The sequence below is a fragment of the Gavia stellata genome, chromosome 1 (assembly GCF_030936135.1).
Source record: "Gavia stellata isolate bGavSte3 chromosome 1, bGavSte3.hap2, whole genome shotgun sequence".
In the NCBI taxonomy this organism is placed as follows: Eukaryota; Metazoa; Chordata; class Aves; order Gaviiformes; family Gaviidae; genus Gavia; species Gavia stellata.
Window position 1 is genome coordinate 9,017,874 of NC_082594.1, and position 26,580 is coordinate 9,044,453.

A 26,580-nucleotide genomic window follows, 5' to 3' on the forward strand; every position below is an offset into this window, starting at 1 on the left:
TTTTCCTTTGAAAGGGGCATGCGTGATTCACCAAACTACTGTGTATATAATGCTAGATGGCTTAAAACTGTAACAAATAATTACAAGGGTTTAATAGAATGGGCTAAATCTCTTTATCCCCCTTCGCATGAGTGACTTGGGAGCAAAAGGTTGTGACCTACAGGGTCAAGAATACTGGGTGGAGTGTTTGAGAGTAGTAGATTTATCAGACAATCCTATTCAGTCTCTGCTTTCCGATTGAAGCTGTCCTGATGCTCGGCAATTAGTAGACACCAGTTACCAGGGATGTTAATGTTCCTTCTGGGTTTTGTTTGTTTTGTTGCTTGTATAGAGTACTGATTAGGGCTTTTGAGTGTGGAATTCACTCACAAGTGATTTATTTTGTATCTCTAGGATGGTTTCCAGCTGTTTGAGGATTACTTTTTTTTCCTGGGAAATCTTGGTTTCAGATAGCAGCCAGAGTGGCAAACTTTGAGAAGTTACAACCAGTTCTTCTTGATAAACTTTTCTTTGTAGAACAAGAGAATTTCATTTTCTACCTATCATGTACTTTATTCCCTTTTTTTTATCTTCCTCGAAAATCAATTCCAATCTTGTACTGTTTGAAGCATTAAATGAAATGTTGGTAGCAGATTTATACGAACCTACTGAGTAAAGTTAGAACTGAGGATGTTACCAAGCCTGCGTATTCTAGGAAACCCGTGGGATGTTTTACAAAAGAATGTGCCCTTGCTTAAGCTTCTCATTCAGAAATTAAGCCCCTATTGATACATGGAAACAGACTCCTATTCATATGTTCCATATGATTTGTAGCATCCTAATCCTTGCCATGAATCCTTTCCTTATTCTCAGTATTGTAGACTGAAACACGTCATTTCAAAACACGGCTTCTTCACATTTTTTTTGGAAAACGTCAGCTCTTGGTTGATTACAGTTCTAATCGTCTCTTTTCACAAGTGCTGGGGGTTTCCTAAATCCTATCGAAGAGCAATTTATTTTTAGTTATTTAAAAACTTGTCTTCTGTAAGTATATATTTAAAATTAATACAATTACCTAATTTCATAAACCTTTAATTTCTTCCACTTTTACAAATATTTCTATTTTTTTTTAACCTTCAAATATCAGTATCTCTTGGGTGAAACATGTATAATACTATTCTTAGACAATGTTGTATGCCAGAGGGAAATAATGAATAAAATTAAACTTCAGTAAGTAATTGGTAGGCTAAATGACCATGCAGATGGTACGCACTGCCTGGTTCGCGTACTTAATAATAACTCGCCCAACTTCAGCATAATTTTGTTGACTTGTGGTTGCCGTACTAATGTAAAGCTATTGCTGTAGTTACTTGCTGGGTTACAAGTGAAATTCTGAAACCATAATATTTTTTTCCGCAGCTGGCTTCTGCATGAAGCACGTTTTATTACTTTATTATAAACACTCGAAATGGTACAGGTCCAGCAATTGCCATCTGCTCTATGAAGTTTGTAAAATTGTTTACATAACATTGATGAGTATATTAAAGTGGTAAAAAACCGCCAAGAACATGCCACTAGAACTTGGATTTGTCTCCACCTAATTACTGCAAATTAAAAATTAAGCAGCCTTGTCTAATCTGCTTTCATGGCTTCGCAGCATGCAGAGCCGTCTGTGAGTCGGCATCAGGTGCAGTTAGAAAAAAGACATGTTCTGGCTTGGGGAGAGATAGATGGAGAAATGTAATCCTCTGAAGAAAACAATCCAAATGTCCTGGATGTTACTGTAAACTGAACTTTTTCACGGGAAAGCTGTCAGAGCTGAAGGAACAGGTTATGGTGCAAATCCTTTGTCCACTGATTTTCTTCCTTTCCTGCTAAAATGTGTAGTATTAGCAGGTCCAGTGGGCCAAAATTTGCCTTTGCATGTTACACTCTTTCTTGAGTTTGTTACATCTTGTTGCCTCTAATAGAATTAAAGGGATGTGTCGCTGGAAATTCCTGGTATTTGTTTATGTATTTATTTTTACTAAAGCCTTACAAAGGGATCTTGCATCTCAGAAGCAAGACTGGGCCATAAAATGTCTCCTGAAGTACTCTGTACAAGAAAACTCGCAGGAAAAGGAGAAAAAAGGGTGACCTGCTTAACCTGGATGGGTACAAACACAGCCCACATCTTCATGCTCAGAGTCCTTGGTCTATCAGTCGCCGGTGACATCGTTTCTTATTAAATGTTGACCTTGGAAAAAGTGCCTGGCACAAGCAAGTAGAACAGTTAATTCCTACTGGCTGTACATTTTTATCAAATGCAGAAGTAGTGGCAGATGTGTTTTCTGGCCCTCCAACGGACGGCCCCCGGTTGCGTTTCGCAGCTAAGGCAGTTGTGTCGCTTCTCCAGGTGTGCGTTGTGGCTCTATGGATTTATTTACCTGGCTATGCCTCTTCTGTTGGCCCACAGCTGAGAGGCACTGGGCAACACCTATACTTCTTCTTCGTGAAGTTAAGCTCCAAAACTGACCTTTACGTTTGGATAACAAACACAGTCCAACACCTTGTGTTCCCAGACCTGCTGGGATTGCAGCCACGTGAAGGTTTGTTTGCCACACCATTTTTATTTGACTTCATATTTTCAGGGACAACAAAGTACGTTGAGCTTGCTACCTAAACTTAAAATGAGGACAACACAAATTTAATCTAGGGGGACGTTTGTGACTTTGACATTCAAAGTGAAAGAAAATGCTAACAAGAAACAGATGAATTCAAAGTTAAAATCTTATTTTCTTGCCCTTATTTAGTATTTCTTTGAGGCTTTTCTCAGCTGAAGGAACCAAGGGCTGACCTGGGTAGAACAGTGCCTTCAGAGTGAAATTCCCTTCTGTATCCTCGTTCACTGCGGCAATACTTCTCTGTTAATAGGACAAAGAAGCCTTCAGAACAGCTCTGGTGGATCTCCACTTTTCCTTTCCCCCTTAACAAGGTTCTGTAGTTGGTTTAAGCTTTGGATATTTGAGAACATGTAAGTTAAGCGTTACCTAAACTTTTCTGCCTCTTAATATAGAATAAAAGGACTTAAAGAAATCATGAGAGATTGTTTAATTTTACCTATATCTTAAGGAAGCATCACTTAACTCCATTTGTGTCAAATATCTGACTAACTTGTTCTTTAAAATCTCCACTAATGGAGAGTCTATGACATCCATAAACAATCTGTTCCTATTCTTGGCCATTTTTATCACAAGATTTTTTGAGTGTCTAATCTGAATATATTTTGATGCAACTTTGGTCTATTACTTTTTCTTCTGTCCACCACAAACACTGAAGAAAACAGATTATTCCCTTCACTTTGTAGCAAACAAGTAGTTAACACTTACCACATCCTCCCAGCTTCTTCTTTCCTTGTCTCCCTCTACCCTTCTCCCCTCTTCTTTAGACTGAACAAGCCCAGTTATTTCAAACCTGCCATAGAAATAATTCTCATTGCTCTATTCTGGTTTCCCTGAAATGAGTCCACCTTGAAGTGTGATGCATAAGGCAATTTATTTCAGCTGATAAAGCTGATAAACCTGATAAAGCAAGAGAATTAATTCAGTGTTTTGCAGGTTGTAGCCTTTCTTCTACATGCCAGAGTGGCTTACACATGATGCACATGTAACTGATTAATGGCATCCTATTTTTTCTGAGCCTGTCTTTTCCATTTGTAGCCCTTTTCTGTCTGGTATTATCTGCAAATGTAGTAGGCATACACTTTTTGCTCTGTCACTTCTCTCACTACTGAAATTATTGAGTAGCGGACATCCAGGAGAGGTCCTTGTGGAGGACCACTTAGTACGTCCTTCCAGTTTGTCAGGAAGCCGTTGATGACTGCTCTCTTGCTACTCTTGTCTAACCAGTTTTGTATTCATTCTAGATATCTTCCATTAGATTGCGCTTCCCTGGTTGTTTTTAAAAGAAAATCACATGCTTCAGAGTCCAAAGCCTGAATCAAGTCAATAGCGTATGACGCATACTGCTTTTCATCTCCAGTCACAAAATGTTACCCAGTGTTAAAAGGGTTTTGTTGGGGATTTTTTCTGACGAGTGTGTGTTGATTGTTAGACATGTCCTCACGATTGTCTTCCAGGTGCTTACAATGTCTGTTTATATATGATGGTTTCTCACAGTAGGCACCTTCCTCCTTAGGAAGCCAGTTGAATTGCAGTTTTGTCTAATTCCTCCTTTCCCAGACAGTATGATATTTATTGTTTAACTTTTTCTTTACTAAAAATAACGTGTCGAAAGCATCCCCAAGTTATGTTAGCTTTTTCACTACTGTAGTCCCATTGGTGGCTCATCATCAGTCAGTAATTGTCCTTCTCTAGAAATGAGATGACTTGCTGCCAGGAAGATGAAGATCACGCTACATATTTAGTAGTTGACAAAAGCAGATGTGAGCACATGACAAGTATGCTATTAGTGGTGCTGGTTACCCATGCTTATCCTGAATTTAAGGCTGAATAGAATTTTTTTTCCCCCCACAATAGCAACAGTTAGGCCTTATCTATTATAAAAGACTTACTTTCTGTGATTTTCCAGTGGCATGTTAATTTTGTGTGAGATGGATCTTTGATGGCGACACATCAGTTCATTTCCATTGACTGGTTACATTTTTGTGGCACAGTAGTGCCATGCAGTGCTAGCCCCGTTTCCAGGATCAGTTTATTCATTGCTTTTCTTGGTAGGGCCAACTCACCTGGATGTAGTGTGACAGTGACATGGGCAGGAGTGCTTCAGCTTGTGTTCCGAGCTAACTTGGTGGATAGCTCCATGTGAGACTGCTTTGATCATGTGAATGTACCCGCGAAAGAGTTGCCTTCGGAAGGACTGGTTCAGGGGGACTGGTGTAAGGATGTGTTCAGTAGCAAGACACCCCAGTGCCATACTCTTGCAGGACACAGCTTTCCTTGATAAAGTTAAAGAGAAGATCCCTGTCTTTGCCAGTAATAACTTCCTGTAGAAACTGACCCCATACTTCATACGTTGCAAGAAAACAAGAAAAAGTATGGAAGGAAAAGAAAATATTCTCATATTTGTGCTTTTTATTGTATATATTACTTGGGAACTTGCATGTATTTTTTGTTCCCTGTTACTGGAGCAGTGGCAACTACAAAGATGCAGAGTTTGATGATGGTTGTGCTTGATAAGAGTGTAGAAGCTGTTGAAAATCAGAGGTTTTCTGACTAAAAATGAGTCAAGTCATCAACGATTTTCTGACATTATTTCTGTGCGACTTTGGAGATATGTTTGCATATGCAAATGAGTTGGATTCAGACTTGGACCTGTAGACCTAAAACAAGCTTTGGCTCTTAGACGTTCTGGCATGTCTTTATTTAGATCACATTAGACAGCATTTCTGGATGGCTTGTTTCTGTTTTGTCAGTGTCACTTATTTACCCTGCTAAATAAGTTTATATTTTTAACATGTAAGTTCAGGCTTCCAAGTGTAGTTTCACATGCTTTCTATCTCAGCAAGTTGAAGGTAACAGAAGTTTAAAATAGGTGAGAAATGGTGATAGGAGCTAATCATTCTTTAAAATCTCACAAACCAAACTGGGGTTAGTAATACTTATCTTCATCTAATTTGTGAGCTATTTTTAAAGTTTATAATTCCCTGTAAGTGTTTTCAGAGGCAAACAGAGGCTCTGAACACAGTACCATTTGCTTTCTCCACTTACATCGTCTTATTCCTACAAAAGTGGGATTACTTCTAGCTCCCAAAGTTCCATCCGGATAGCATATCATTATGGATAACTCCTGGAAGGACAGAGAGTAAAATTGCATCATTTATATGGATATTGATTTTTATGGGAGTTACTTATACCCAAGTTCATACAGCCCACAACTCACCTAAGTGTCTTTACATGTTGTGTTTTCTGTGTTTTTTTGTGAATTGATGAGGAGTATTTTGCATTTAAAACTTTCTTGACTTTTATAGGAAGTGGGATGGAGGTGAAACAAGGTATAGTTTAAAGTCAAAAGCCCTATTCCCAATATCAGACATCAGTGGCAACGTCACCACTGTGCTGAAGTCTCGAGTGGATGTTAAATACTTGATTAATCATATGTTTTAGGAAAAGGCGCATCAGTCGTATGTAGATGTGTATTTTGATGAAGCATTCTAGAAATGGGGAACCATGTAATTAGATACGTATTTAGCATACAGCACTGAGGAACGACAAAATATAATTTGTATATATAGACTGGGTTAGAAAAGTAGCAGAAGTTTTCTAATGTTATTTTTCAGTAGTATGGTCACAGTATATTGTGGTTTTGAAGTGGATATGTTCTCACAGCTGTCTGGTTTAATTTCTGTGCTCCGCAAGAGAAGTACAATAAATGCTCATAATAAACACCCTGTGACATACCTGACCTGCCCAGCTTGGAGAGTGGGGCTGATACTTCTTTGATTAATCTTAATTCTGAGTTTTTTTCTTTCTCCTATATGTGAGTGCAAAGGAGTTAACAAGTGTCCAGATCTCTCTGTATAGATGAAACGTAATGGAAATTTTGGGCAATGTTTCCAATCTCTAAGTTAAAAAAACCAACACCCCAACCTCAAAAAACCCACAACAATGCCTCCCCCAGTTGTTCTCTGCTAAGAAAAACATTGTGAAATGCCAACACATACGCATTGGCCTGTGATTTCTGATTATATTCTATTCACGTGTTCATACATTGCATCTTGGAGATGCTAGAGATTACCCTGTGAAAATTTGATAAAGAAAGGTGATAATTTCATGAAACCCAGTCAACCCAAGAACTGGGACGCCTTGACGGAGACCAGGCATGGTGATGGCACTCCCACTATAGTGATAGGAATTGGCAGCACTTCAATACCGTCTCTGTGTAGTAGTTGTAAATGCCACTTGTATATTTGCAGAGCAAAATAATTGTGGGAGGTCTTATTGGTGTCGTAAACAATGATATCAACAGTGGTTAACTTCCCAGCAATAATTTTTGGAAGGTTATTTTCAATAAATGCCATGTTCTTTCACTAAGTTAAATTAGTCAGTTGCAGAAAGTGTTTCATGTTACATAATTTAAATTTTTTTTTTTCTTCATAGTTTTGGGGGGATTTTATGTTTTATCTGGGAGATCACATTCATTCTTGGCATGGAAGTTTTTTTGAAGTTTTTTGTTGTAAAAAATAAAAATTGGAAGCATTACAGTATTGTTCAGAAGCCCCATTTATGTGATCATTAGAATAAGAAAGGACCGGAAGCCTATTGCAGAGGTGACACTTTCCCCTCTGACTGTGACCTATTAGGCTTGGGCTTTGTGTTCTATCACTCCAAGTTTCATGACCAGTCTCTCAACTTCTTTTTTTCTTTTTTTTTTTTGTGATACAACTTTCTGTTTCAAATACTAGGATGTGCAGCACTAAAAGTATGATCTATTTGAACAGCACTGTAGTAATTTAAAATAAAACTATGTTAGAGTAAATTTGGTCCCTTGCTACAGTGTAAGCCAGTAAGGGAGTTACTCAGGAGTGAATTTCTGTGGTAACACTGAAATTTGGTTCTCACAATAGTGTTTTCTGAGGCTGTGCACAAATACTTTATTCACTCTGTGGTTTTTTGAGGACAGTTTTGAGATGTGAATGTATTTTCAAGACTTCCTATGATAGTGATGAACCTCAGAGGCATGTCTACGCACCACAGCGTCATGCTGGAGATCTGTGTGTAAACTCCACGTAAGCAGGTAAATCTGTGTGGGGCAGTCACACACACAGAATCGCAGAATCATTAAGGTTGGAAAAGGCCTGTAAGATCATCAAGTCCAATCATCAACCCAACACCACCATGCCCACTAAACCATGTCCCGCAGTGCCACGTCCACACGTTCCTTGAACACCTCCAGTGATGGTGACTCCACCACTTCCCTGGGCAGTTTATTCCAGTGCTTCACCACTCTCTCAGTAAAGACATTTTTCCTAATATCCAGCCTGTATCTCCCCTGGCACAACTTGAGGCCATTTCCTCTTGTCCTGTCACTCGTCACTTGGGAGAAGAGACCAACACCCACCTCTCTGCAACCCCCTTTCAGGTAGTTGTAGAGAGCGATGAGGTCTCCCCTCAGCCTCCTCTTCTCCAGACTGAACAACCCCAGCTCCCTCAGCCGCTCCTCATCAGACTTGTGCTCCACACCCCTCACCAGCTTCGTTGCCCTTCTCTGGACACGCTCCAGCACCTCAGTGTCCTTCTTGTAGGGAGGGGCCCAAAACTGAACACAGGATTCGAGGTGCGGCCTCACCAGAGCCGAGTACAGGGGGGACAATCACCTCCCTGCTCCTGCTGCCCACACCATTTCTGACACAGGCCAGGATGGCGTTGGCCTTCTTGGCCACCTGGGCACACTGCTGGCTCATCTTCAGCCGGCTGTCGACCAACACCCCCAGGTCCTTTTCTGCGGGGCAGCTTTCCAGCCACTCGTCCCCAAGCCTGTAGTGTCATCACAAAAAAAGTATTATATAGCCAGAAATAAAATCTTAAGTTTCAACAAATTTTGCAACATGGTCATTTAGCTTGAGTGTCGCAACAAACCGATGCTGTCCTAATGCTTATGGCTCAATAACTAGTTGTAACAGTCTTGGTGTTTTCTGCAATGTTTTGCTTTATAGATATTTAAGAATATTTTTGAGTAACAGAGTGAAAATGTCACTTCAAGTCATTACAAATAATATCTCACTAAGCTAAAAGACATGTATCGCCTTCACTCTGTAACCTAAACTCGGCAATGGCCTGGACGTGTTCAGAATGATTGCTAATTTCTTTAAAATTTTTTTGTAGCTTTTTATTAGAAGTTTATTCTGATTATATATGTCAATTTTATTAAATGTCAGCGCTACGCGTAATATAATATAAAAATATAAATGGATCATCTCCTCGTAATCATATTTTTCCCAAATTGAAACAAAGCAAACAGCCAAACATTTCCCTCAAATCCAATTACAGGATCATTTGTATCATTTCTCTTGAATGCTTGCATTAATCAGTCAGTCTCTAGGAGAGGGGTTTAGCTCACTGAAATTTTGAATCACCTGCAAATAGCATGAAGTATGTTTACAGAAAAGAGCTCCGACAAGCTTAGCCTTTTTTCTCCCCGCCTTGCCCCCAATTGCAGAGAGCTAGTAGAAAAAGCCAGTGGAGAATTTGGCAGCAGATAAATTTAGCACAGGTCTCCATGTAAGATAGAATTGCTGCAGATGCCACCATTATTTAACCTGAGCCAAACCTGGTATGAATGTAAGAGCTTTTTAATCTCGTAAGAGCATGTCCCTTTGGTCACAGACTGACCGTTCTCATTGTTCTAACAACAATGAAACGGCATCAGCGCAACCTCGGCCACAGAGGTGGACGTGGCTTTGTGCACGCGTCAAGGTACGTTTCTCTGTATCCTTATGCCCCTAGAGACAATCTCACTTCCCATTTTCATGCCTTCAGGGTGTTTTTGCCATTTCCTACTTTAGTTCTGCATCTGATTTGGAGAGAGTGTTTGGGTTTTGCTCTAGCAGAAGGTAACTGTTTTTTGATGAAACACTTGTAAGAAAAAGTTTAAAATTGGGTAGTGGAAAAATGACATCACTTTCCAAAATTCAGCAAACCAATTGAACTAAGCAGATAAATCCTTAACTTCATTGTTTAGTCAGCACTTCTAATTGATGTTGGCTTCTTCTGTTAGCTGTGTGAGGCAGGGGCTTTGAGGAAGGGTTTTGAGACGGGAACATGGCCATCTGAGTGACTCAGTTGCTGCTCCTGAGCCCACAGCCCAGCGTTGTTGCTACAGAAAGACATGGAAAGGCTGCATCCAGCTAAAATACTAAAAAATAATTTCTTCTCTGCTTTTAAGAGATTTTGGGAGAAACTCCATTTACCTAAAAATGCACATTTCAGGAAGCACTAATCTCTGAAGAAATGAGAGCATTGTGAGTAGTAGAATAATTAACATCACTAGAAATCTGATTTCATATTTGGCAATAACACACAAAACTTGATTAGCAATCAGATGGGAAGTATTGATTGATAACAGCTTTGGTTTACAACCCTGAATCCACTATTGTAATTTAACTGCAGTATAAACAGCTTTCTTTTCAATTGCAGTGTCACATTCTTGCTAGAATTGCAGAATTTTTCTTCAAAAATGTAATTCCCTGGATTTACATGAAAGCTTAATGGGACCATAGTTTACTGTTGACTACACTGTCATCTCCATTAACCCCTTCTTTCCAAGTATTGTAAATAATGTATTCAGTATGTGTCTAGAAAAAAAATAATGTACATCCTCTACTGTGCTTCTTTCACACTTCTCCTTGAATGTCGTCCCTACTTGCTTTGTTCACTTTTTTTTAAAATACAGTTTTATATTCATGACATGTAATAGTTACAAAAATGTAGCCTTCTCAAAAGATCATTTTGTACCTCAAGCACAGCTAATAGAAATGTCATGGATACATTCTTTCACTTTTTATTTAAACGCACATGAGTTAAACTATCAGTCTGATTGGGAAACACAAGCAATGAGACTTCTCATTGCATTTTGATCCCAGCTGCATCCCACATTTAATAGTTTGAAGTATAATTTTTATAAGAGTTTCCGCTACAAGTCTTCTGACTGCAGTTATTTTTAATCTGATTTCTGACAGCTACGTGTTGTCTGTGGGGTACAAGATTAGATTTTTTTGGTTATAATTCCTCCTTACAATTTTTTTCGTAGTCCTGGGTTGAATAGGTAAGACCTGTCAGTAAAGATGAAAAGAAAATAAATGTTTAATCCAGAAAAGGGGAGATTTAGAGGAGAGAGAATACGAGTGTAAATCCTTTTCTCCCTTAAATTTGCCTCTGGATTTACTCCGCACAAGTCACAAGTTGTGCCTCGTGATCCTATTGAGTCTTGGAGGAGGCAGCTCCGAGTGTGGTGGTGACGTGTTCTCTGCCTGTGGCTGTCACTGGTTCTCCTGGGGTTATGTGGTCCAACAGGATGGGGCCTCCTTCCTGACCCTTGGCGAGAGGAGGGGAAGAAAAGGTTTTCCGTCAGTTTTTCCATCCCAGTCCTGGCAAAGTGGAGGAAGAGAGGAAAGCGGGTGGTTGTTCCTGTTCCTGCTTCATCTGGGGAAAGTTGGAGTATGGAGACGTAGCATGAAGGGCGGGCTTAGGTTTGATATTGGGGGAAGTGTTAAGTTAATAGCAGCTGGTGCATGGAACAGATTATTTTTGCTCTCTGCATTTCCAGGTGCCTTGATAGGATGATTGTTCGGTGACTCTAAGAGATATGTTTCCATCTGGATGGATGGACAAAAGTGTTTGCACGTCTGTACAGGGGACCATAACTTAGTTTGGAATAGGGATATTCTTTTTGGGTTGAGTTATCTTTGTGAGATAAGCAAGTTTTAGTGTCTTTAATAAGATACAAATAAAGGTGATTAGTTGAAATGGTCATAATTATGAAAGAAAAAGCAAAAAAATCTAGCCATCTATGAAGTAAACTTCCTGCGTTTTGATCTCCTGTGCCTCGTGTAGCTGTAGACCTAGAAGGAAGCTCCTTTGTGTTTAGACACTACTCAACGGCAAGTAGTGGTTTTCATCCAAAGGAATTGCATCTAAACGCCTCTGTGCTTCCAAGTAGAGTGCTACAATTTTAGATTTGATGCACTTTATTTCTGATAGGAAAATATATAAGCAGAGTATTCTTTTTGTAAGCTGATGTGAAAGTCATGAGTAGTTCCTGAAGTCAGAAAGACTCTTGTATAACAATATCTTCAAAGATTTTTAGGATTCAGTTTCCCATAGATTTATCTAAATGAGGACCAAAAGGTCTTTCTGCAGCCTCATCATAAACCACTGACAGCTTGATGTGGGCATTAGGATTAGCACAATAATCATGTTCTTCTTTGGTCACTGAGAAGGATCTAGATACTGTTCAGATAGTTGGAAAGTACACCACAACTAAGTAATGACAAGGCAAAATAGATTTTGTGGCATGTCCTATCATCATTTTTAGAAATCATATTTTCCACTTAAAAATGAAAATGTGTGTTATTCTAGTGGGAAAAATACTAGTGTACGCATGTCTGAACAACCTTTGGTTTCAGTTTCCTTTGTCTTACCAGACTTGACTGGGCTAGCTCTTATTTTATATCCAGAGGTAGAAAATACTTCATTTTAAGGTAATTTTTTTCTACATAGCTACATCAGTGAGGAAGATCTTACTGTTTTGGAATTGTTCTTTATTCCCAGAGCCTTTTGGAAAACTAATATTTCCAAAATGTGATTTTATGTTACAGTCACCACATAAACAAATTATTCTCAAAACAACTTAGAACTGAGCTTGAACTAATTCTTACATTTCTCTGATTCAGAATGATTAAGCGTGTGTCCCTGAGTCTTGAATTTCTTTATAATCCTGTTTTTCAGTGGTGCTTATTCTGCACTTTCAATCTCGTAGTCACAACCCACTTGATTTGCATGGTGGAAAGTGTCAGACCATGAGGAGGTGTGGAGAAGGTACTGATGGATATTTTTTTTTAAGAAATGAGCTTTTGAGAATAACATTTAGAGGACAGATGGGGGGAAATACAAAATAGGAGTTCAGTTTGCAGGAAGAAAGAGCAAAAGAGGAGATGGAAAAGGAAGACGAGAGATGGATACAGAAGACGTCTCAGAAGAATGACAACCGTTGCTGTTGGCTGTTAACGTTGGGGAGAAGATGAGGAATGAGGACAGAAAATCAGAAGGAGGAGGGCATAGTAACCTCCTTAAGTAGCTTAAAACAGAAAACAGATTATCCTCTAGAATTCAGCACAGCTCACAAAGGAGCATAGATCGCCTTCAGTTCCTAATAGCAAGGGATTTAATAGCAAGGGATGTAGCTGGCGTGTTCCGACACGGTCACGTTTCATCACTATGATCCTCCCTTCTCCATAAAACAAGACACCTTAACTTGGAAACGTGGTCCCTCCACCCCTGGCCAATCTTCACGGGCAGATGTGCTGCAGTAATATGCCAACACATGTCCTGTGCTTGCAGTGTTTCCTTCCCACATGGCCATAATGAGAGCTCTGCATATAGGAGTTTCTAATTTACTCTTACCCTGAAGGATAACATAAGCAATATGGGGATGTTGTTAAACATGGCATATGTTGTTGCTGTGAGCTGTTTTCTCCTTACCAGTTCCGTGGGTGAAAAGTGACTTGTTTCCTCAGAAGACTTTTTGTGCAGGGTATATCAATTGGTCACAGAGAAAATCTTTAGAAGATTTATGACAAGGCATACTAATAAAAAACCCCAAAACATAATTGCTGGCATCCAGCCTTACAGTTCAGTGTGGGAACTTCTCCTTCCCACAGGATGGAGGGAGAGTAGTGTAAGCTCGTGTACAGCACCTCTTCACATACACAAACATAAATAATTAGAGTTAGTTCATGTCTTGTTGGAAGTATAGTTAGTATCAAGCCTTGGCTCTATTCCACTTCTGCTGTTTTCTTTATGAAAAAATAAATGTGTGTGGCCCTAAGTTAAATTTATGTTATAAATATGCGCGATGAAAATCGACCCTATTTGCTCATGTGCCAAAACTGTCCCAGCAGGGGAATTTGGACAACCCAAATTTATTGCTATGGCTCCTTGATTCTTCTGCTCCTCTGGCTCCAACCATGGCTCTGGCCAAATCCAAGCTGGAGCGGAGCAGAGCATTTCTGCTGTCTGATCAGGTACGCGGTGCCCAATGTGGACAGCCCGCAGAGGTGCTGGTGCCACTGACCTTGTACCAGGGACAAATTCCCTTCTGATGGGAAAACGTAACCAGATTATGCACCCTTTAAATTGTTGCTCCATGGGCAAAAACCAGTGCCGCCCTCCTGCAGCTTGGGATTCGGTCCCTGGGACATTCAGGGTGGTGGGAGTAGTAGCAGAGGCGAGCTACGCTGAGTACCTCTACCAGCGTACAACTTACCCATTATCGCAGACTTTCCAGGTTGAATAGTACCCTAAAAACAAGCTTATAATACGCTATTGAGATTTTTCCCATCTCAGGGGTATCTGCAACGCTGGGCACATGTAATGTATTTTACTGTGCTCATTTGCAGCTTGAATGGCTCGCGGGGGTCAGCAGCAGAGTGCAGACTTTTTCACCCCTTGAGCAATGAAGCATTGAGTAAAAGTTATTATTACCAATTAGCGGTGGCATTATTATTACCAATTAGTGGCTGTATGAAGCAAATCATTAGTCTTAGTTCAGTTATTAGAAGCCAGATGTTCATGAAACATGCCATGTGCAGCTAGGGTTGAACCTCAGCAGTCACTGCTGAGGCCAGTTGCTGAATTTGTGACGTCTCCGTGCTGTCCCTGCATGGGTTTTTATTGTTCTCTGCAAAGAGAAGTGTGTCTGGAGTCAGTGTAGAGGGGTTTTTTTTGTTGCTGCCACTGTTGTGTACCTAGTGAGTAAATAAATAAGGCAGCTTCAATCTCTAGACGAGTATTCTGAAGCCTGAATACTGAATTCATGATGTAAAGCCCAAAATTAGTTTTCCAGTTTTGTTGTTAGTTGCTGCTTCATTTGTAAGAGCAAAATTGCCATGTCAGAGAAGGGGAAGTTACAGTGCAAATTACTCTTGATTGAAAAGTATTGTTTCTCTAGGACTCCTGGTTTTGAAACCCTTAACGTGCAATATTTCCACATACCTGTTAGATTCGCATAATGACTTGGCAGAAGATATTTTAGATAGCAAGCAGCATGAATTAACTTCTATTTAAGAACTTAAATTGCACTTTTATACTGTGTTATAATAGAAAAAATTAGGAAGTTAATGGGAAAAAAATTGAATTGTATCTTTAGCATTACTTTGATACTGAACTACATATTTAACTTTGGTGCATTTTGCAGGGGGTTTCATAGCTGTAGCTCTGTAATTACATAGAATAACTAATAAAACGAGAAAAATAAGAATAGGTAATAAAATTCCAATACACCAAATACTTCCTGCATAAAATTGACTTTAACTGTGTAATTAGAATAGGCATTAGAAATCTTTTTTATGTTTCTTGGAGTAATGAGGAGAAGGTTGGAGTGTTCTTTTCTCCTTCGGTGATTCAGATGTCTTCTGATTGCCAATATTAGTGAAGAAAGGATTTGACTGACAGTTTCTTTGGGGAGAGTTTAAAGCGAATGACTTGTAGGCTGGCATCAGTCAGGTCGGGCAGCCTGAGCACTAGTTGGGTAGGGACATCTGCTGGTGCAGGACAGGAATAATTGAACGCTCGCAACTCAACGTTGCATTGGAGTGATTAAGGCAAAAACATCGTTGTGCTCACGCTGTGATTACTTCTCTGTTTCGATACTGTTCGAGAAACACGTATATGCATGTTTACATTTCTGTTTGTGTATAGCTTTAATTTACTGGAAAAGAAAAGTAGAAACTAAGGCCCTATTCTTGAGCTGGCAGCTTGCAGATGTAATGTGTTGAATGCCCTTAATGCAAAGGGCATTTAACTTGCAGTCAGTTGGAGGTTTAAAATCAAACTTGTGATACCAGACCATGGTTCTGTGGACAGAGCAGCTATATGCAAACCTTGTGTGTTTGGGCTCTGTTAGTAGTTCTGCCAGTGATTCGCTGTGATCTCTGGGCAAAGCTGATTTCATTTGCTTCAGTCTATCGCTCACCAGTTGTTTCAATCCACCTTTCTGTAAAAGTGCTGTGATGATTTTCAGCTTCTGAATTCCACAGGCAAAGAATCCTAAAAAGTAAAATGTTTATATAACTTTGGTTACAAAGTTCTATGTTAATTAAAGATACAATGAAAAATTTTATTTGTGCAAGGTTACCTTGAACCCCTATAGATCATATGACCAATATTTGAAGTGTAGTCATTTTAAAAGAGAAAGTCCTTAGGACTTCCGTCATCCTTAGGATGAATTTTCTACTTATTTAGTACTGTGCACATGGTGACAAAACCAATTCCTTGGAAAGACTTATGTGTTGAAGGCCATACCATTGGGAAGACTTCCCAGGAGTGTTTAATGCTGTGACGTCTTACCAGCACCGCACCAGGCACTTGCCTGCCAGAATAGAGCAAGACTCTATTGATCTGTTGATCATCTTTCATCTCATTCCCGCTGTTCATATGTATCCAGTCATAGGTAGCACGCATTGACCACGCATGGTGTCTTCTGGGAGATGGTGTCACATGCTCTCGGGAAGGTTCGGGCACAGACTTTCCAGGGACATCTTGGACTTTGCAAGCAGAGGGTGGAGGATTATGTTCATCCACTCCCGCTTATGAAGCTTTTGCAACTGCTGTCCTGTCTTCTCTTAGAGTAGACGTGTTTTTGAAATTATGGCGTTGATAAGTTACTAGTTTGTGCTTCATGTATTCTGTCATGTATTCCCTACGATGCAATCCTATGAAAAGAAAAAGGGGGAAAAAAAACCCCAAGTATCTGCTCTTTGCTTTGCTACCAACATGACAATGGTGCTCTGAGAAGTCTTTGAGGAAGAATCTGTAGCAGCTGCAAGCTTCAACTCCTTTCATCATTCCCTGGACAGAAAAAGTCAATAATCTCAAACTTTCCCAGCCAGTTACGGACTCTTTACTGTGGTCATTATTCACACAAGGAGCCCTATAGTCTGTAAGGAAGGATGTATATAATCAAGCTCAGAATCAGAACAACCGCTACATAATTAAAAAACTGGGACTTTCAGATTGAGAGTTTTCTTAAAGTAACGAGCTGCAGAGATCAGCAATGTGCGAAGCAGAACAGTTTATCTCAAAGACAGAATAACTATTCCCTGTAGCTCTTCGCAAGAGGGTGGGGTTTTTATCGAGGTCCAACCCTCCTTTCTCTCCTTACAGTAACATTTATGTTTTGTAAAACTCATCATGACTTTCTTCCATAAAGTAACAATTCTTTGTCACATGAAATCTTCCATTGTCACCCCAGTGATTCTGTCACCATTCTTGAAAAATTTCTCCACTCTTAGTTTGGATGAAGGAGAGAAGCACTGGCATTTGTATGCTGTACCCTTTGTTTCTGCGATGTCCCAAGGCCGTGGTGACAACTGTGAAGTTGGGGATAGCCACAGAGTTGTTACAGACGTGCTGTTTTCCATTAATGAGAAGCTGATGTTCATCCACAGCCCTTCGATGTAATAGTTAATCTATAACACTTTATATTGCAAGCAGCTCATTATAGCGAAAACTGTTTGTTTTATGTTTCAGGTGCAAAGATGGCTTGAAAGGTTTTACATACTCTGCACTAAAGTAAGTAAAGTTTCTGTGAGTATGTAGCTTAAAGTGAAGATTTTGAGGAATCATGTACAGTGGCAGCTGCATTGTATGAAAAGGGTTTTCTTACGAAAAATCGTCCTGTTGTAAAACTCTTCCAACTTTCGGGGTATACACCATATTTTGAAGAAGGCATATGCTGCTGGCAGAAGTCGAATCTTTTCTTATTTGGGACTGTTATTGAAAGGAAATGCAGACATATGGTTGCATGTTTTTGAAGGAGCATTAATCTCTTATCTTTCTAAAAATGGGATTTGTGATTCATAGAATCATAGAATCATTTAGGTTGGAAAAGACCCATAAGATCATCAAGTCCAACTCTTAAACTAACAATGCCAGGTCCACCACTAAACCATGTCCTTAAGTGCCTCATCCACACATCTTTTAAATACCTCCAGGGATGGTGACTCCACCACCTCCCTGGGCAGCCTGTTCCAATGTCTGACAACCCTTTCAGTGAAGAAATTTTTCCTAATATCCAATCTAAACCTCCCCCAGCACAACTTGAGGCTGTTTCCTCTTGTCCTGTCACTTGTCACTTGGGAGAAGAGACCAACACCCACCTCTCTGCAACCCCCTTTCAGGTAATTGTAGAGAGCGATGAGGTCTCCCCTCAGCCTCCTCTTCTCCAGACTGAACAACCCCAGCTCCCTCAGCCGCTCCTCATCAGACTTGTGCTCCAGACCCCTCACCAGCTTCGTCGCCCTTCTCTGGACACGCTCCAGCACCTCAATGTCTTTCTTGTAGTGAGGGGCCCAAAACTGAACACAGCATTCGAGGTGCGGCCTCACCAGCGCCGAGTACAGGGGCACGATCCCCTCCCTGCTCCTGCTGCCCACACCATTTCTGATACAAGAAATTCGTTAGAGATATCTCAACCTTGTGTCTGCCCTAGTAGTCCAGGCTCTCCTAGAATTTACTTCATGACGGGACCCTCTGGTCTTACTCACTTATTTGTTGTATTTATACACATTAGTCTTATCTGTCCCTTACATACTCTGCTACGTGTGCCATTCAGACAGCCCAGTGCATGGACAGTGTCAACTTACAGGTGAAGAAAAGGGCTGAAGTCAAGCAAGACAGACTTGCTGTTGTTGGTAGTGGAAAATATTTTATAGCATTTGCAGCTATGAAACAGCTGTGGAATTTGATATAACGTGCCAATAGTGAAATAATTCAGTCTATAGTCCAGAAATATGGACATGAAACACTCCTGTGGCAGCGTGCAGAAACACGGCTTTCTGAAATCACCAGTTTACAGTCACATACCGAATGACAGAGTTTTTATACCTTCATTGCCCTCAGCAAGACTCCCACAGTACAGTGTAGTTTGGATTATAGTGCAAAATGTTAGGAAACATCTTGCCTCCTTTGCCCTTGATATACAGTAATTCTACACCCAAGATGAACCGGTATATTGACAATATCAACTTCTGGGTGAAGAAAGAGGGCTGAAGATGAAGCCAAGCAAAACAAAGTTGATGCTCTTGGTGGGAGTGAAAACATTTTGAAGATTTTACAAAATAGATATTTTATAAAAATATTATAGTAATCATCATCCTTACATGGGGTTACATAAACCCCATTTTGCGGGAGATAATTGAGATATTTCATGTGCCTCTTTATTTTCTTCTTTTGGTGTTCTTGCTTTGTATGAGCCATGGACTTCCTCAGTAATGTTTTTGTTCCTAGTTTAAAAAAATTCCTGGCAGCAATTGTGACCATTATTTGAAGTTTAAATATATGTCGGTGAATTGATCTTTTCAAAGAGGTACAAGGTTTGGCAGCAGTATAGGATGCATTTTATTTTGCAGACCTCTGGGTAGTAACTTCAAGCTTGTCTTAAAGACTTTAGAGACTTATATTGCGCTTAATATATTTATTTGAGTTATTTATATAATTGTTGTTTTGCTCTGTTTTGTTTTTTCTTTCAGGTTCATTGTAGGGAAAGAAGAAATCCCCACTCATTCATTTTCACCTGAAGCAGCATTTTCAAAAATAGATAGAAAGATAAAGCATTGTGAAAAAATATCGCAGCCAATGAACATACTGGCTCTAACAAAAAAGCTCATGGACAAAGTGTGAGTCAAAGAAAACAAACGAAAAACAAAACAAAATCAATCATTCTTACTTAGCTCATTTTAATGCTTTGTTACATTGTATTTGGCAATGTTTTATAATACTTTTGCTTTGCATTTAAGTGTTTTGCATTTCGTTTTTACTGGGTAGTTAGTAGTGACAAATGATGAACTCTAATGAAAGCAAAATTTAAGACCTGTATGTCATAGCAATGACTTGCCATGTGCAGTTGTCTAACAAGGGAGAGTAAATTCAATTAGTTCTACGTTACAGAGTTGTGATTGCTTTTTCTGCATTTTTCAGCAAAGCCAGCTCACGGCATGGTTCTGCTGGTGCTAGTAATGTTATTAGGGAGGTGAAATTGCACAGCAGCAGACCTCAGCAGACCTCACTTAGGTCACCTTAAGTGAGCATAACATCATCTTTTTGGTGACCTATGTCCCTGTACTGCATAAACGAGAACTGCCTTAAGAACAGGATTGGTAGCACCTGGCCTGCCTCCTCGGTCAGGAAATAGGAAATTGCAAAGCAAAGAGTGAGTCTAAAACTGTTTTGCACAAGGTCAAATCTAGACATCTGAAACTAGGTAAGATGGGTTCCCTCCTGGTCTACAGGATCCCGTTTATTGTCCTTTAGTATGAACTTAAAGAAATGACCGTCAGAGAGCTTTTCAGGCTAGTATGTTGAGATGATATACTTCTGTTGTGCTTGATTTGTCTGCTTCAGGCACGTTGGGTACCACAAGGGGTCATTCATTTATGGGGAAGATGGAATAAAAAATGGATCAGGGGTCTGTTCATACCACACCTGTGAACGTTCACTTCCGTTGACCTTCCAGGGGTGGTTTCATGACCAGATCTTTACCTGCTGACATGCACGAGAGAAACAAGTCTTTCAAGTGCATTGTGTTCTCAAAGCTGTGGCTTATCTTACTTGCTCAGATAATGAGCAAAAATGAAGTGACCTACATCACGTGGTGACTTCCTATGATCTGCTGTGGTTTACAGTTGAAAAATACAAAGGTAGTCATCAGTGGCTTCTCAGGCACGACGGTATTATGCAACAAAAGACCTACAAGGAGAAGACAGCTCCAGCCATATGCAGATTCTTTTAGCTGAGTTGCTTATACCTATTTTGCCTTAAATACCCCTTATTCAGTTTGCTAGATATAGTTCCACTGTTCCTTAAATACAAAGATCAAGGGGCTGTGGGTGGCGAAGAGCGTTTTCTCTTTAAGGTTTTGAAACTCTTGTCTCAGACATTCAGAAAACTTTCAATTTTCAGTCCTAATGCTCTCACAGGTTTCTCTTCCATATGGTTCTTTTCAATATAATTGAGTCTAAATGCCTGTAACCTGATCACGTTCTCATTACAATTTTTGCTACATAAACTGACCTCACAGATGATTTATGGCCATTAGACTTTATAGTACATGATTCAAAACTTACAAGATATTTGGCACAGTGTATAAATTGTGTCATTTATTTTGCATTAAAACTTAAATATTTTGCTGTAGCAAAATATAATGTTCAGACTTGATATGACATTACTACTTTTAATTCTACATAATGCAGGGCTAACAACTGTATGATCCACGTGTCCTACCATCCCAAGCCAGTCTCTTTTAAATGCTTAAAGTCAAATTCTCAGTCCAAAGTAAGAGCTACATAAAAATCAACATGATGGAAGCAATAGCCCAGAATTGAAAGGCTTGTAATTGAGAGAACTCTCATAGGGTATCTCTGTGCATTTGTATGTTCTGCATTGCCCTCTGATGACCCTTACAATGGTATGAAGGATGTAAGGACACAGGTAACGGATGCTTGGTCAAATACCCTTCCAGAACCACGAAGCAGAGACAGACCAGGATGGGTCACATCACTTTTCCCTGTTGACCACAGCAGAAAAATTTGTTCTTTAATTTTGTATTTAATGTGTAGCATTGCAAGAGGTTGGATCCAAATAAGTGTGCAGACACTTCTTACTGTACAACTAAAGTATTGTTAGTTTTTATTGTCCTTTTATGGCATCATAAAAGTTCATAGTGCCCTTCGGTGGGTCACGGGAAGAATGAGTGGTGGGAAAATAGCACTTTATGTATTTTTAGGCAAGAAAAATTTATGAAGTCTCCTGTCGATGACGCTGAAAACAGCTACGAGTTAATATGTGTTTCATTGTGCTTTTTGCAGGTGCAAACATGGCCCAAGGCATAGATGCTGTAAACACTATGGAGATAATTGCATCTCATATTGTATTAAAGTAAGTGCAGAGAAAGTTGGATTGACAAACTCTGGCAAAGACAGGGTAAAAGTCTTTAGCCAGAAAAAGCATATACTTAGGAAGTGAGAACAGAGCCTGTTACTCATTCTTCTTCTATTGAAAATGTGACAAGCCTGAAAACAGATTTTCTCAATTTAGGGCGGGGTGGTGGTGGGGTTAAAGTTCTCTGGTCTTTCAGATTAGCTGGAGTGAATGAATAACATAAAACGTGTGGGAAAAAATGGACTAGCGAGCAAGGAACTTGTTTAACTATGTGATGCACTTCACGGCTGAGCCCACTTGTGACTCCACCCTAAATAAAGGACCTGGAATGTGCTGCTTCGGCAGGCGGCGCGGGTCTGGCGCACGTGCAGCTGCGCGGGTCTGGCACGCTGCTGCGGGCGCTGGGCTCGCTCCTCCATTCCTTTAGTTTAAGGGCTCAGGGTAATGAGAGATTGGTCCCAGTTGCTGCGCCCAGGAAGAGCTGTTTATGTCCGGTGGCATAATTCATGCTCCATTATTAATGTGATCAGCGCATTTTTTTTAGAGGAGCACTGTGTAGAGATTTGTTTTGGCTGGCGTTGGGTTGGCACAGGTGGTGCCACCTGCTCTGCCTGTTTTAGGAGTTGGTAAGGCTCCAGAAGATCTCAATCACTTAATAATTTACCCATTTTTATTTATGGAGCAGCAAAAATGGATTCGAGTATCTTCAGATGCTTTTGATACACGTTACTTTCAAAAATAACTTTTCAAAATTAAAATTTCATATACGGTTAATGTTATCTCAGAAGAGCTACACTTAAATCAGAAGAGATCTAGCACAACATTTACTCATGTATGTTTATTAACAGCATCATTTTGTGTTGTATTAACACTCTTTTTACACTGCCGTATATTAGCTTACCACCGTGTAACATGGATATGAATTGCACTGGAGTTGATAGGATTTGAGATGGTGCTTAAGTGTTCTGCTGAATTACGAGGAGAACATGCAGTAGAGCATTCACAAATAGTTCAGGATAGTTATGTCACTTTTCTGTTGTAGGTATGGCATATATTTAGCAGAACCCTGATTAAAATTACAGTTTTACAACCTGTCACCGCTATCTCAGTCCACTTAATGTTTCATTCATGGGCTCTTTTCTTCAAGGCGTAATATCTTTGGGGACACAGACTTTCCGTTTGCTTTGTGCTTGTTCAGTGCCTCGTGCAGTACGTTTGCTGTTCAGTGCCTCCTGGCCCGCTTTGCCTTCCGTCTCCTAAGTGCTCGTGTTCCGTCAGCATCCTCTGGGGAGCAAACGTTCCCTGTGCCTTCATTTGCAGAGCACTCTGTGTTTTCCCCATAGATCTCAATGTCTGGCCTTCAGAATCAATGTCCAAGACTGCAGTGAATATTATATTCAAAACAAAGATGAAAATTAAGCAGAGGTGATTTTGTGGGTTGGTACGCTGCGCTTCCAGGTTTCTGCCGGTGGTAGTATCTCCTAGTGTGCATCTTTTTACATGGGTGCCTTGTGGTAACTTCAGTCTGCTGCATTTTTACATAAAGTGCTGTCTTTCATTACTTAGGCATATTTTACAGTAATTAACTCTTAAGTACTGTTAGTCCAGACTTTCTTCCTGAGCTTATTTATTAATCTCACACAAAATCCTTATGCATTCTGTGCTGCGTGCTCAGCAGTCAAGTCTGTAAGTACCCTCCTACCACGGTATTATTTTACAAGCACAGTTGGAACAAACAAGTAAGGATTTCTTTTAGAGTACTCGTAATGGAACCGATGCCTCTTCTCCATGGAAAACTGTCATAATCTGCTGGAAGGATGCTGTTTGTGTGACTTCACGGGTAAAGAGAGAGGTGATCTGACCATTATGGAATATAATGAGCTTGAAATGCCTTTAGAACAGAAGGGTGACCAAGAAATAGGAGTTAGTCTTGTTGAATTACTCTAGTTGAGGGACCCAAATCTGATTTCATGTTGTGAGTTCCTCAGATTACAGTAGGCCATCCCTGCACTGCTCTCTATCCTTTCTTAGCTGGGTGGGGAGACGTGTTAACGATTCAAAGAACAGGAAAAACAAAGAGTGGATATTCAGGAATCTCTGTCCTCTTCAGTTGTTTATTCAGCATCGTTCTGTTCGCATTTCATATACCCTTGAAGGGGATGAGAGGAGGAGAAAACCGAACTGATAACGGAGCTGAACTAAGTCTTGACCTGACTAAAAATAATAATTCAGAAAGAGACATTTTTATAAGGCTCTTCTCTCTTTAGAGAAACCAGTTGTGCATTTGAACTGTACTTCATTCTTGTACCAGTCTTGTATAGTATTTTAGTATAAATTATTCTTGGCTACAATAATATAATCAGGGAACTATCACTGAAGTGGCAGCTAGATCTTTGAATTTCCTGCCTTTTCTGTGACTTTTTTTTAAATTAAAACATGAGTGAAAAATTTTGTTTTGATGTATTTGGATTTTTAAAGATCCAAAATTCTTAAAGCATTTTCAGTTCTCTCTATGGCTGTTCCTGGAGTCGATCGGTAATAACTGTCAGCTGACATGATTTGAACATGTTTCTGTAATTCCATATCTGTAAGGGAGTTTTCAAATCTGATAATGATCTGATCAGCTGCTTATTGCCAAAATTTCCCCTCCGTGCTATAGTTTCCCTTACGCTTGAACCTCTCGTCTTCTCATTATCATATCTGTGCTTTGTCATTGCATGCTCTTTTTCTGCTGCTTCACATTTAAATGCACATTAGCTAGTTGACGTAATCCGTGATAGCTTTTATGTAACATTTAGTAATGACACACTACCTGATTTCATAGACTTGCTTTCAAATTTTAAATATGTTTTGGGTTTGTAAATGTCTGAAAAGAGCTACCAGAAGCAGTCAAACAGTATTTGTCCTCTTCTGTTATTCCGGTTGGTTACAATGAGGAGACATTAGCCAGCAGTAGTAGTCCAGTTGTCCATTTTTTCTGCTGATGCTGTGGATGACACCAGATTACCCTCACAACTTACCTAATGACTAGGATGACCAAAAAGAATATGAGATTATTTTCTGATGATTGTAATCTCTGCATTCTGTCTCTTGAAGGAACATGGGCAACCGTATAGCCAGAACAAATTTTAAGTATCTTAATTAATGTATTTTAAATAATTATTTTAACATTCCTAATATGTTGCAACAAGTTGACTGAGTTTTGGTATGTTACTGAACTCTGTTTATGTGCACACACGTGATTTTCTGGATTTGAGTTATAGTCAATATCTTGACTGTACTATTAACTTTTTAAGAACTCTATTTCTCAAAAGTAAAAAAAAAAAAAAGGCTTATTCAAGGAGTTTTGCAGATCTGTAGTTTCTCTGTGCTGCTACTTCTGGCTGACCTGAGTCCCAACTCAAAATCTCTATGGAGAAAAGGCTCTTAGCAGAGGTTTTCTTTGCTCACTGATGCTTATTATAGTGCTCTGCACATACTCTGCTGTTTTCTACCTCTGTTATCATTTGGGGTCTTTCTATGGAAGAGAAAAGTTACAATATTGTGCATTGATTATAAGATGTAATACTTTCTGTGACTCTGAAAAACACCTGTAAGTTTGATATGGATTCACCTGGTTGATTTAATGAGCTAAATAGAAAGATTTTGTGCAGTACTTATTGTTGTTTGGTGCATGTCAAAACTAAGCCTCAGTTCTTCAGTTCAGCACTTCCAAGTAGGCTACTCATAAAAAGAAAATCATGGCTATATTTGAGTGTTTCCAGCTGGAATGTAAGTGTTTCCCAATGCAGTGTTCCTCACCGCACCAGAGTACCCTTTCCCTCAGCTGGGTGAAAAAGTCAAACATAGCGTTCTGCTGTTTGTTCTCGTTTTGGGCTTTGTTCATAACTGCTGGCTTTAGGACTTTCTTTTTATATCATAGTACCTGGTATCGTAATCATCTAATTTTTTGGGGAAACGAGAGCTTCACACTAGGGTGCCTCTTTATTTCAGGGGCAAATATACGTTCATCTGAATTTTGACATTTGAACTACAGGAAATTCCCAGTGCATTTACATCTCTGCCTACCTCGCATACCATTCAGTAGGCATTTTCATTACAAGATCAGAAAACACTGGGTAGTTAGCTGTTCAGTACGTACAATTTACATACCTTTAAGAGTAGCAGAGGAAGAAATGGCAATTTTTCATTCATAGCTACTGGATCATTGGATAACACAATCTATTTTCTTCCACTTGATTCTCATAACCCACTTCTCGAGAAGCAGGGAGAGTAGTTGCTTCAGGAAGAGTTTATTACTGGATGTTTAACCACCATAAAATTTTATGAGCTTTATGATGCATTATAAAGTTTTGTAGGAGGCAAAATTGTTTTGAGTTTCTGAGTTTGAAAGTTTGCTCAGTCAAACCCTCTGCAGTTGTCCCTGTAACTGGAATTGTCTCGGTGTCCCTGAGTATCTTCTGAAAAATGAGCTACAGAAATCACGAGCATTGGGTGCCCGCCTTATCTGCCAATGGTGAGTGCACAGATAGTTTTCAGAGAAGGCAACTTCCAGTCAAAAAATGGATAGATTTTATTCAGAATTATTAGAGAAGTTCAGCCATAGGGTAAGAATAACGATAGGAAGCTTTGGAGGAAGTTATAAGAAATGGGGGAGAAGAATTTGGAAAGAGAAAGCCAGTGTGGTTTTGTGACATGGTATAAAAAGGCAGACCTGTATCCAAGGTGGAGTAGCAAGAAAAATTCATTGGAACCCATGTTATCCTTTCTCAGTAGTTCTGCACATGATCTCCCTTCCAGTTTCGCCCTTTCTCTTGCTGCAGGCGTCACTCAGCCTCCAGTTTGGTTGAGGGAAAGTACATGAGCACTTGCCAAGCCACCAGGGTCAAGTTCTAATCCTCACGCTTTCTGAAATTTATTTTTTGTGGACTTTTTCCTCATTTAGTGCTTT

At 39.7% G+C, this 26,580-nt stretch overlaps 1 protein-coding gene across 2 annotated transcripts in view; it reads left to right on the forward strand.

The window, feature by feature from the left end:
- The window catches only part of TMEM135 (transmembrane protein 135), a 192,627-nt gene that overhangs the window by 153,563 nt on the left and 12,484 nt on the right, over positions 1-26,580 (forward strand). For both annotated transcript variants that reach the window (XM_059816739.1, XM_059816745.1), the window contains 3 exons: positions 17,223-17,264; positions 19,223-19,369; positions 21,557-21,626. In XM_059816739.1, coding sequence (XP_059672722.1) covers positions 17,223-17,264; positions 19,223-19,369; positions 21,557-21,626 — 259 coding nt within the window. The remainder of the gene's footprint in view (positions 1-17,222; positions 17,265-19,222; positions 19,370-21,556; positions 21,627-26,580) is intronic.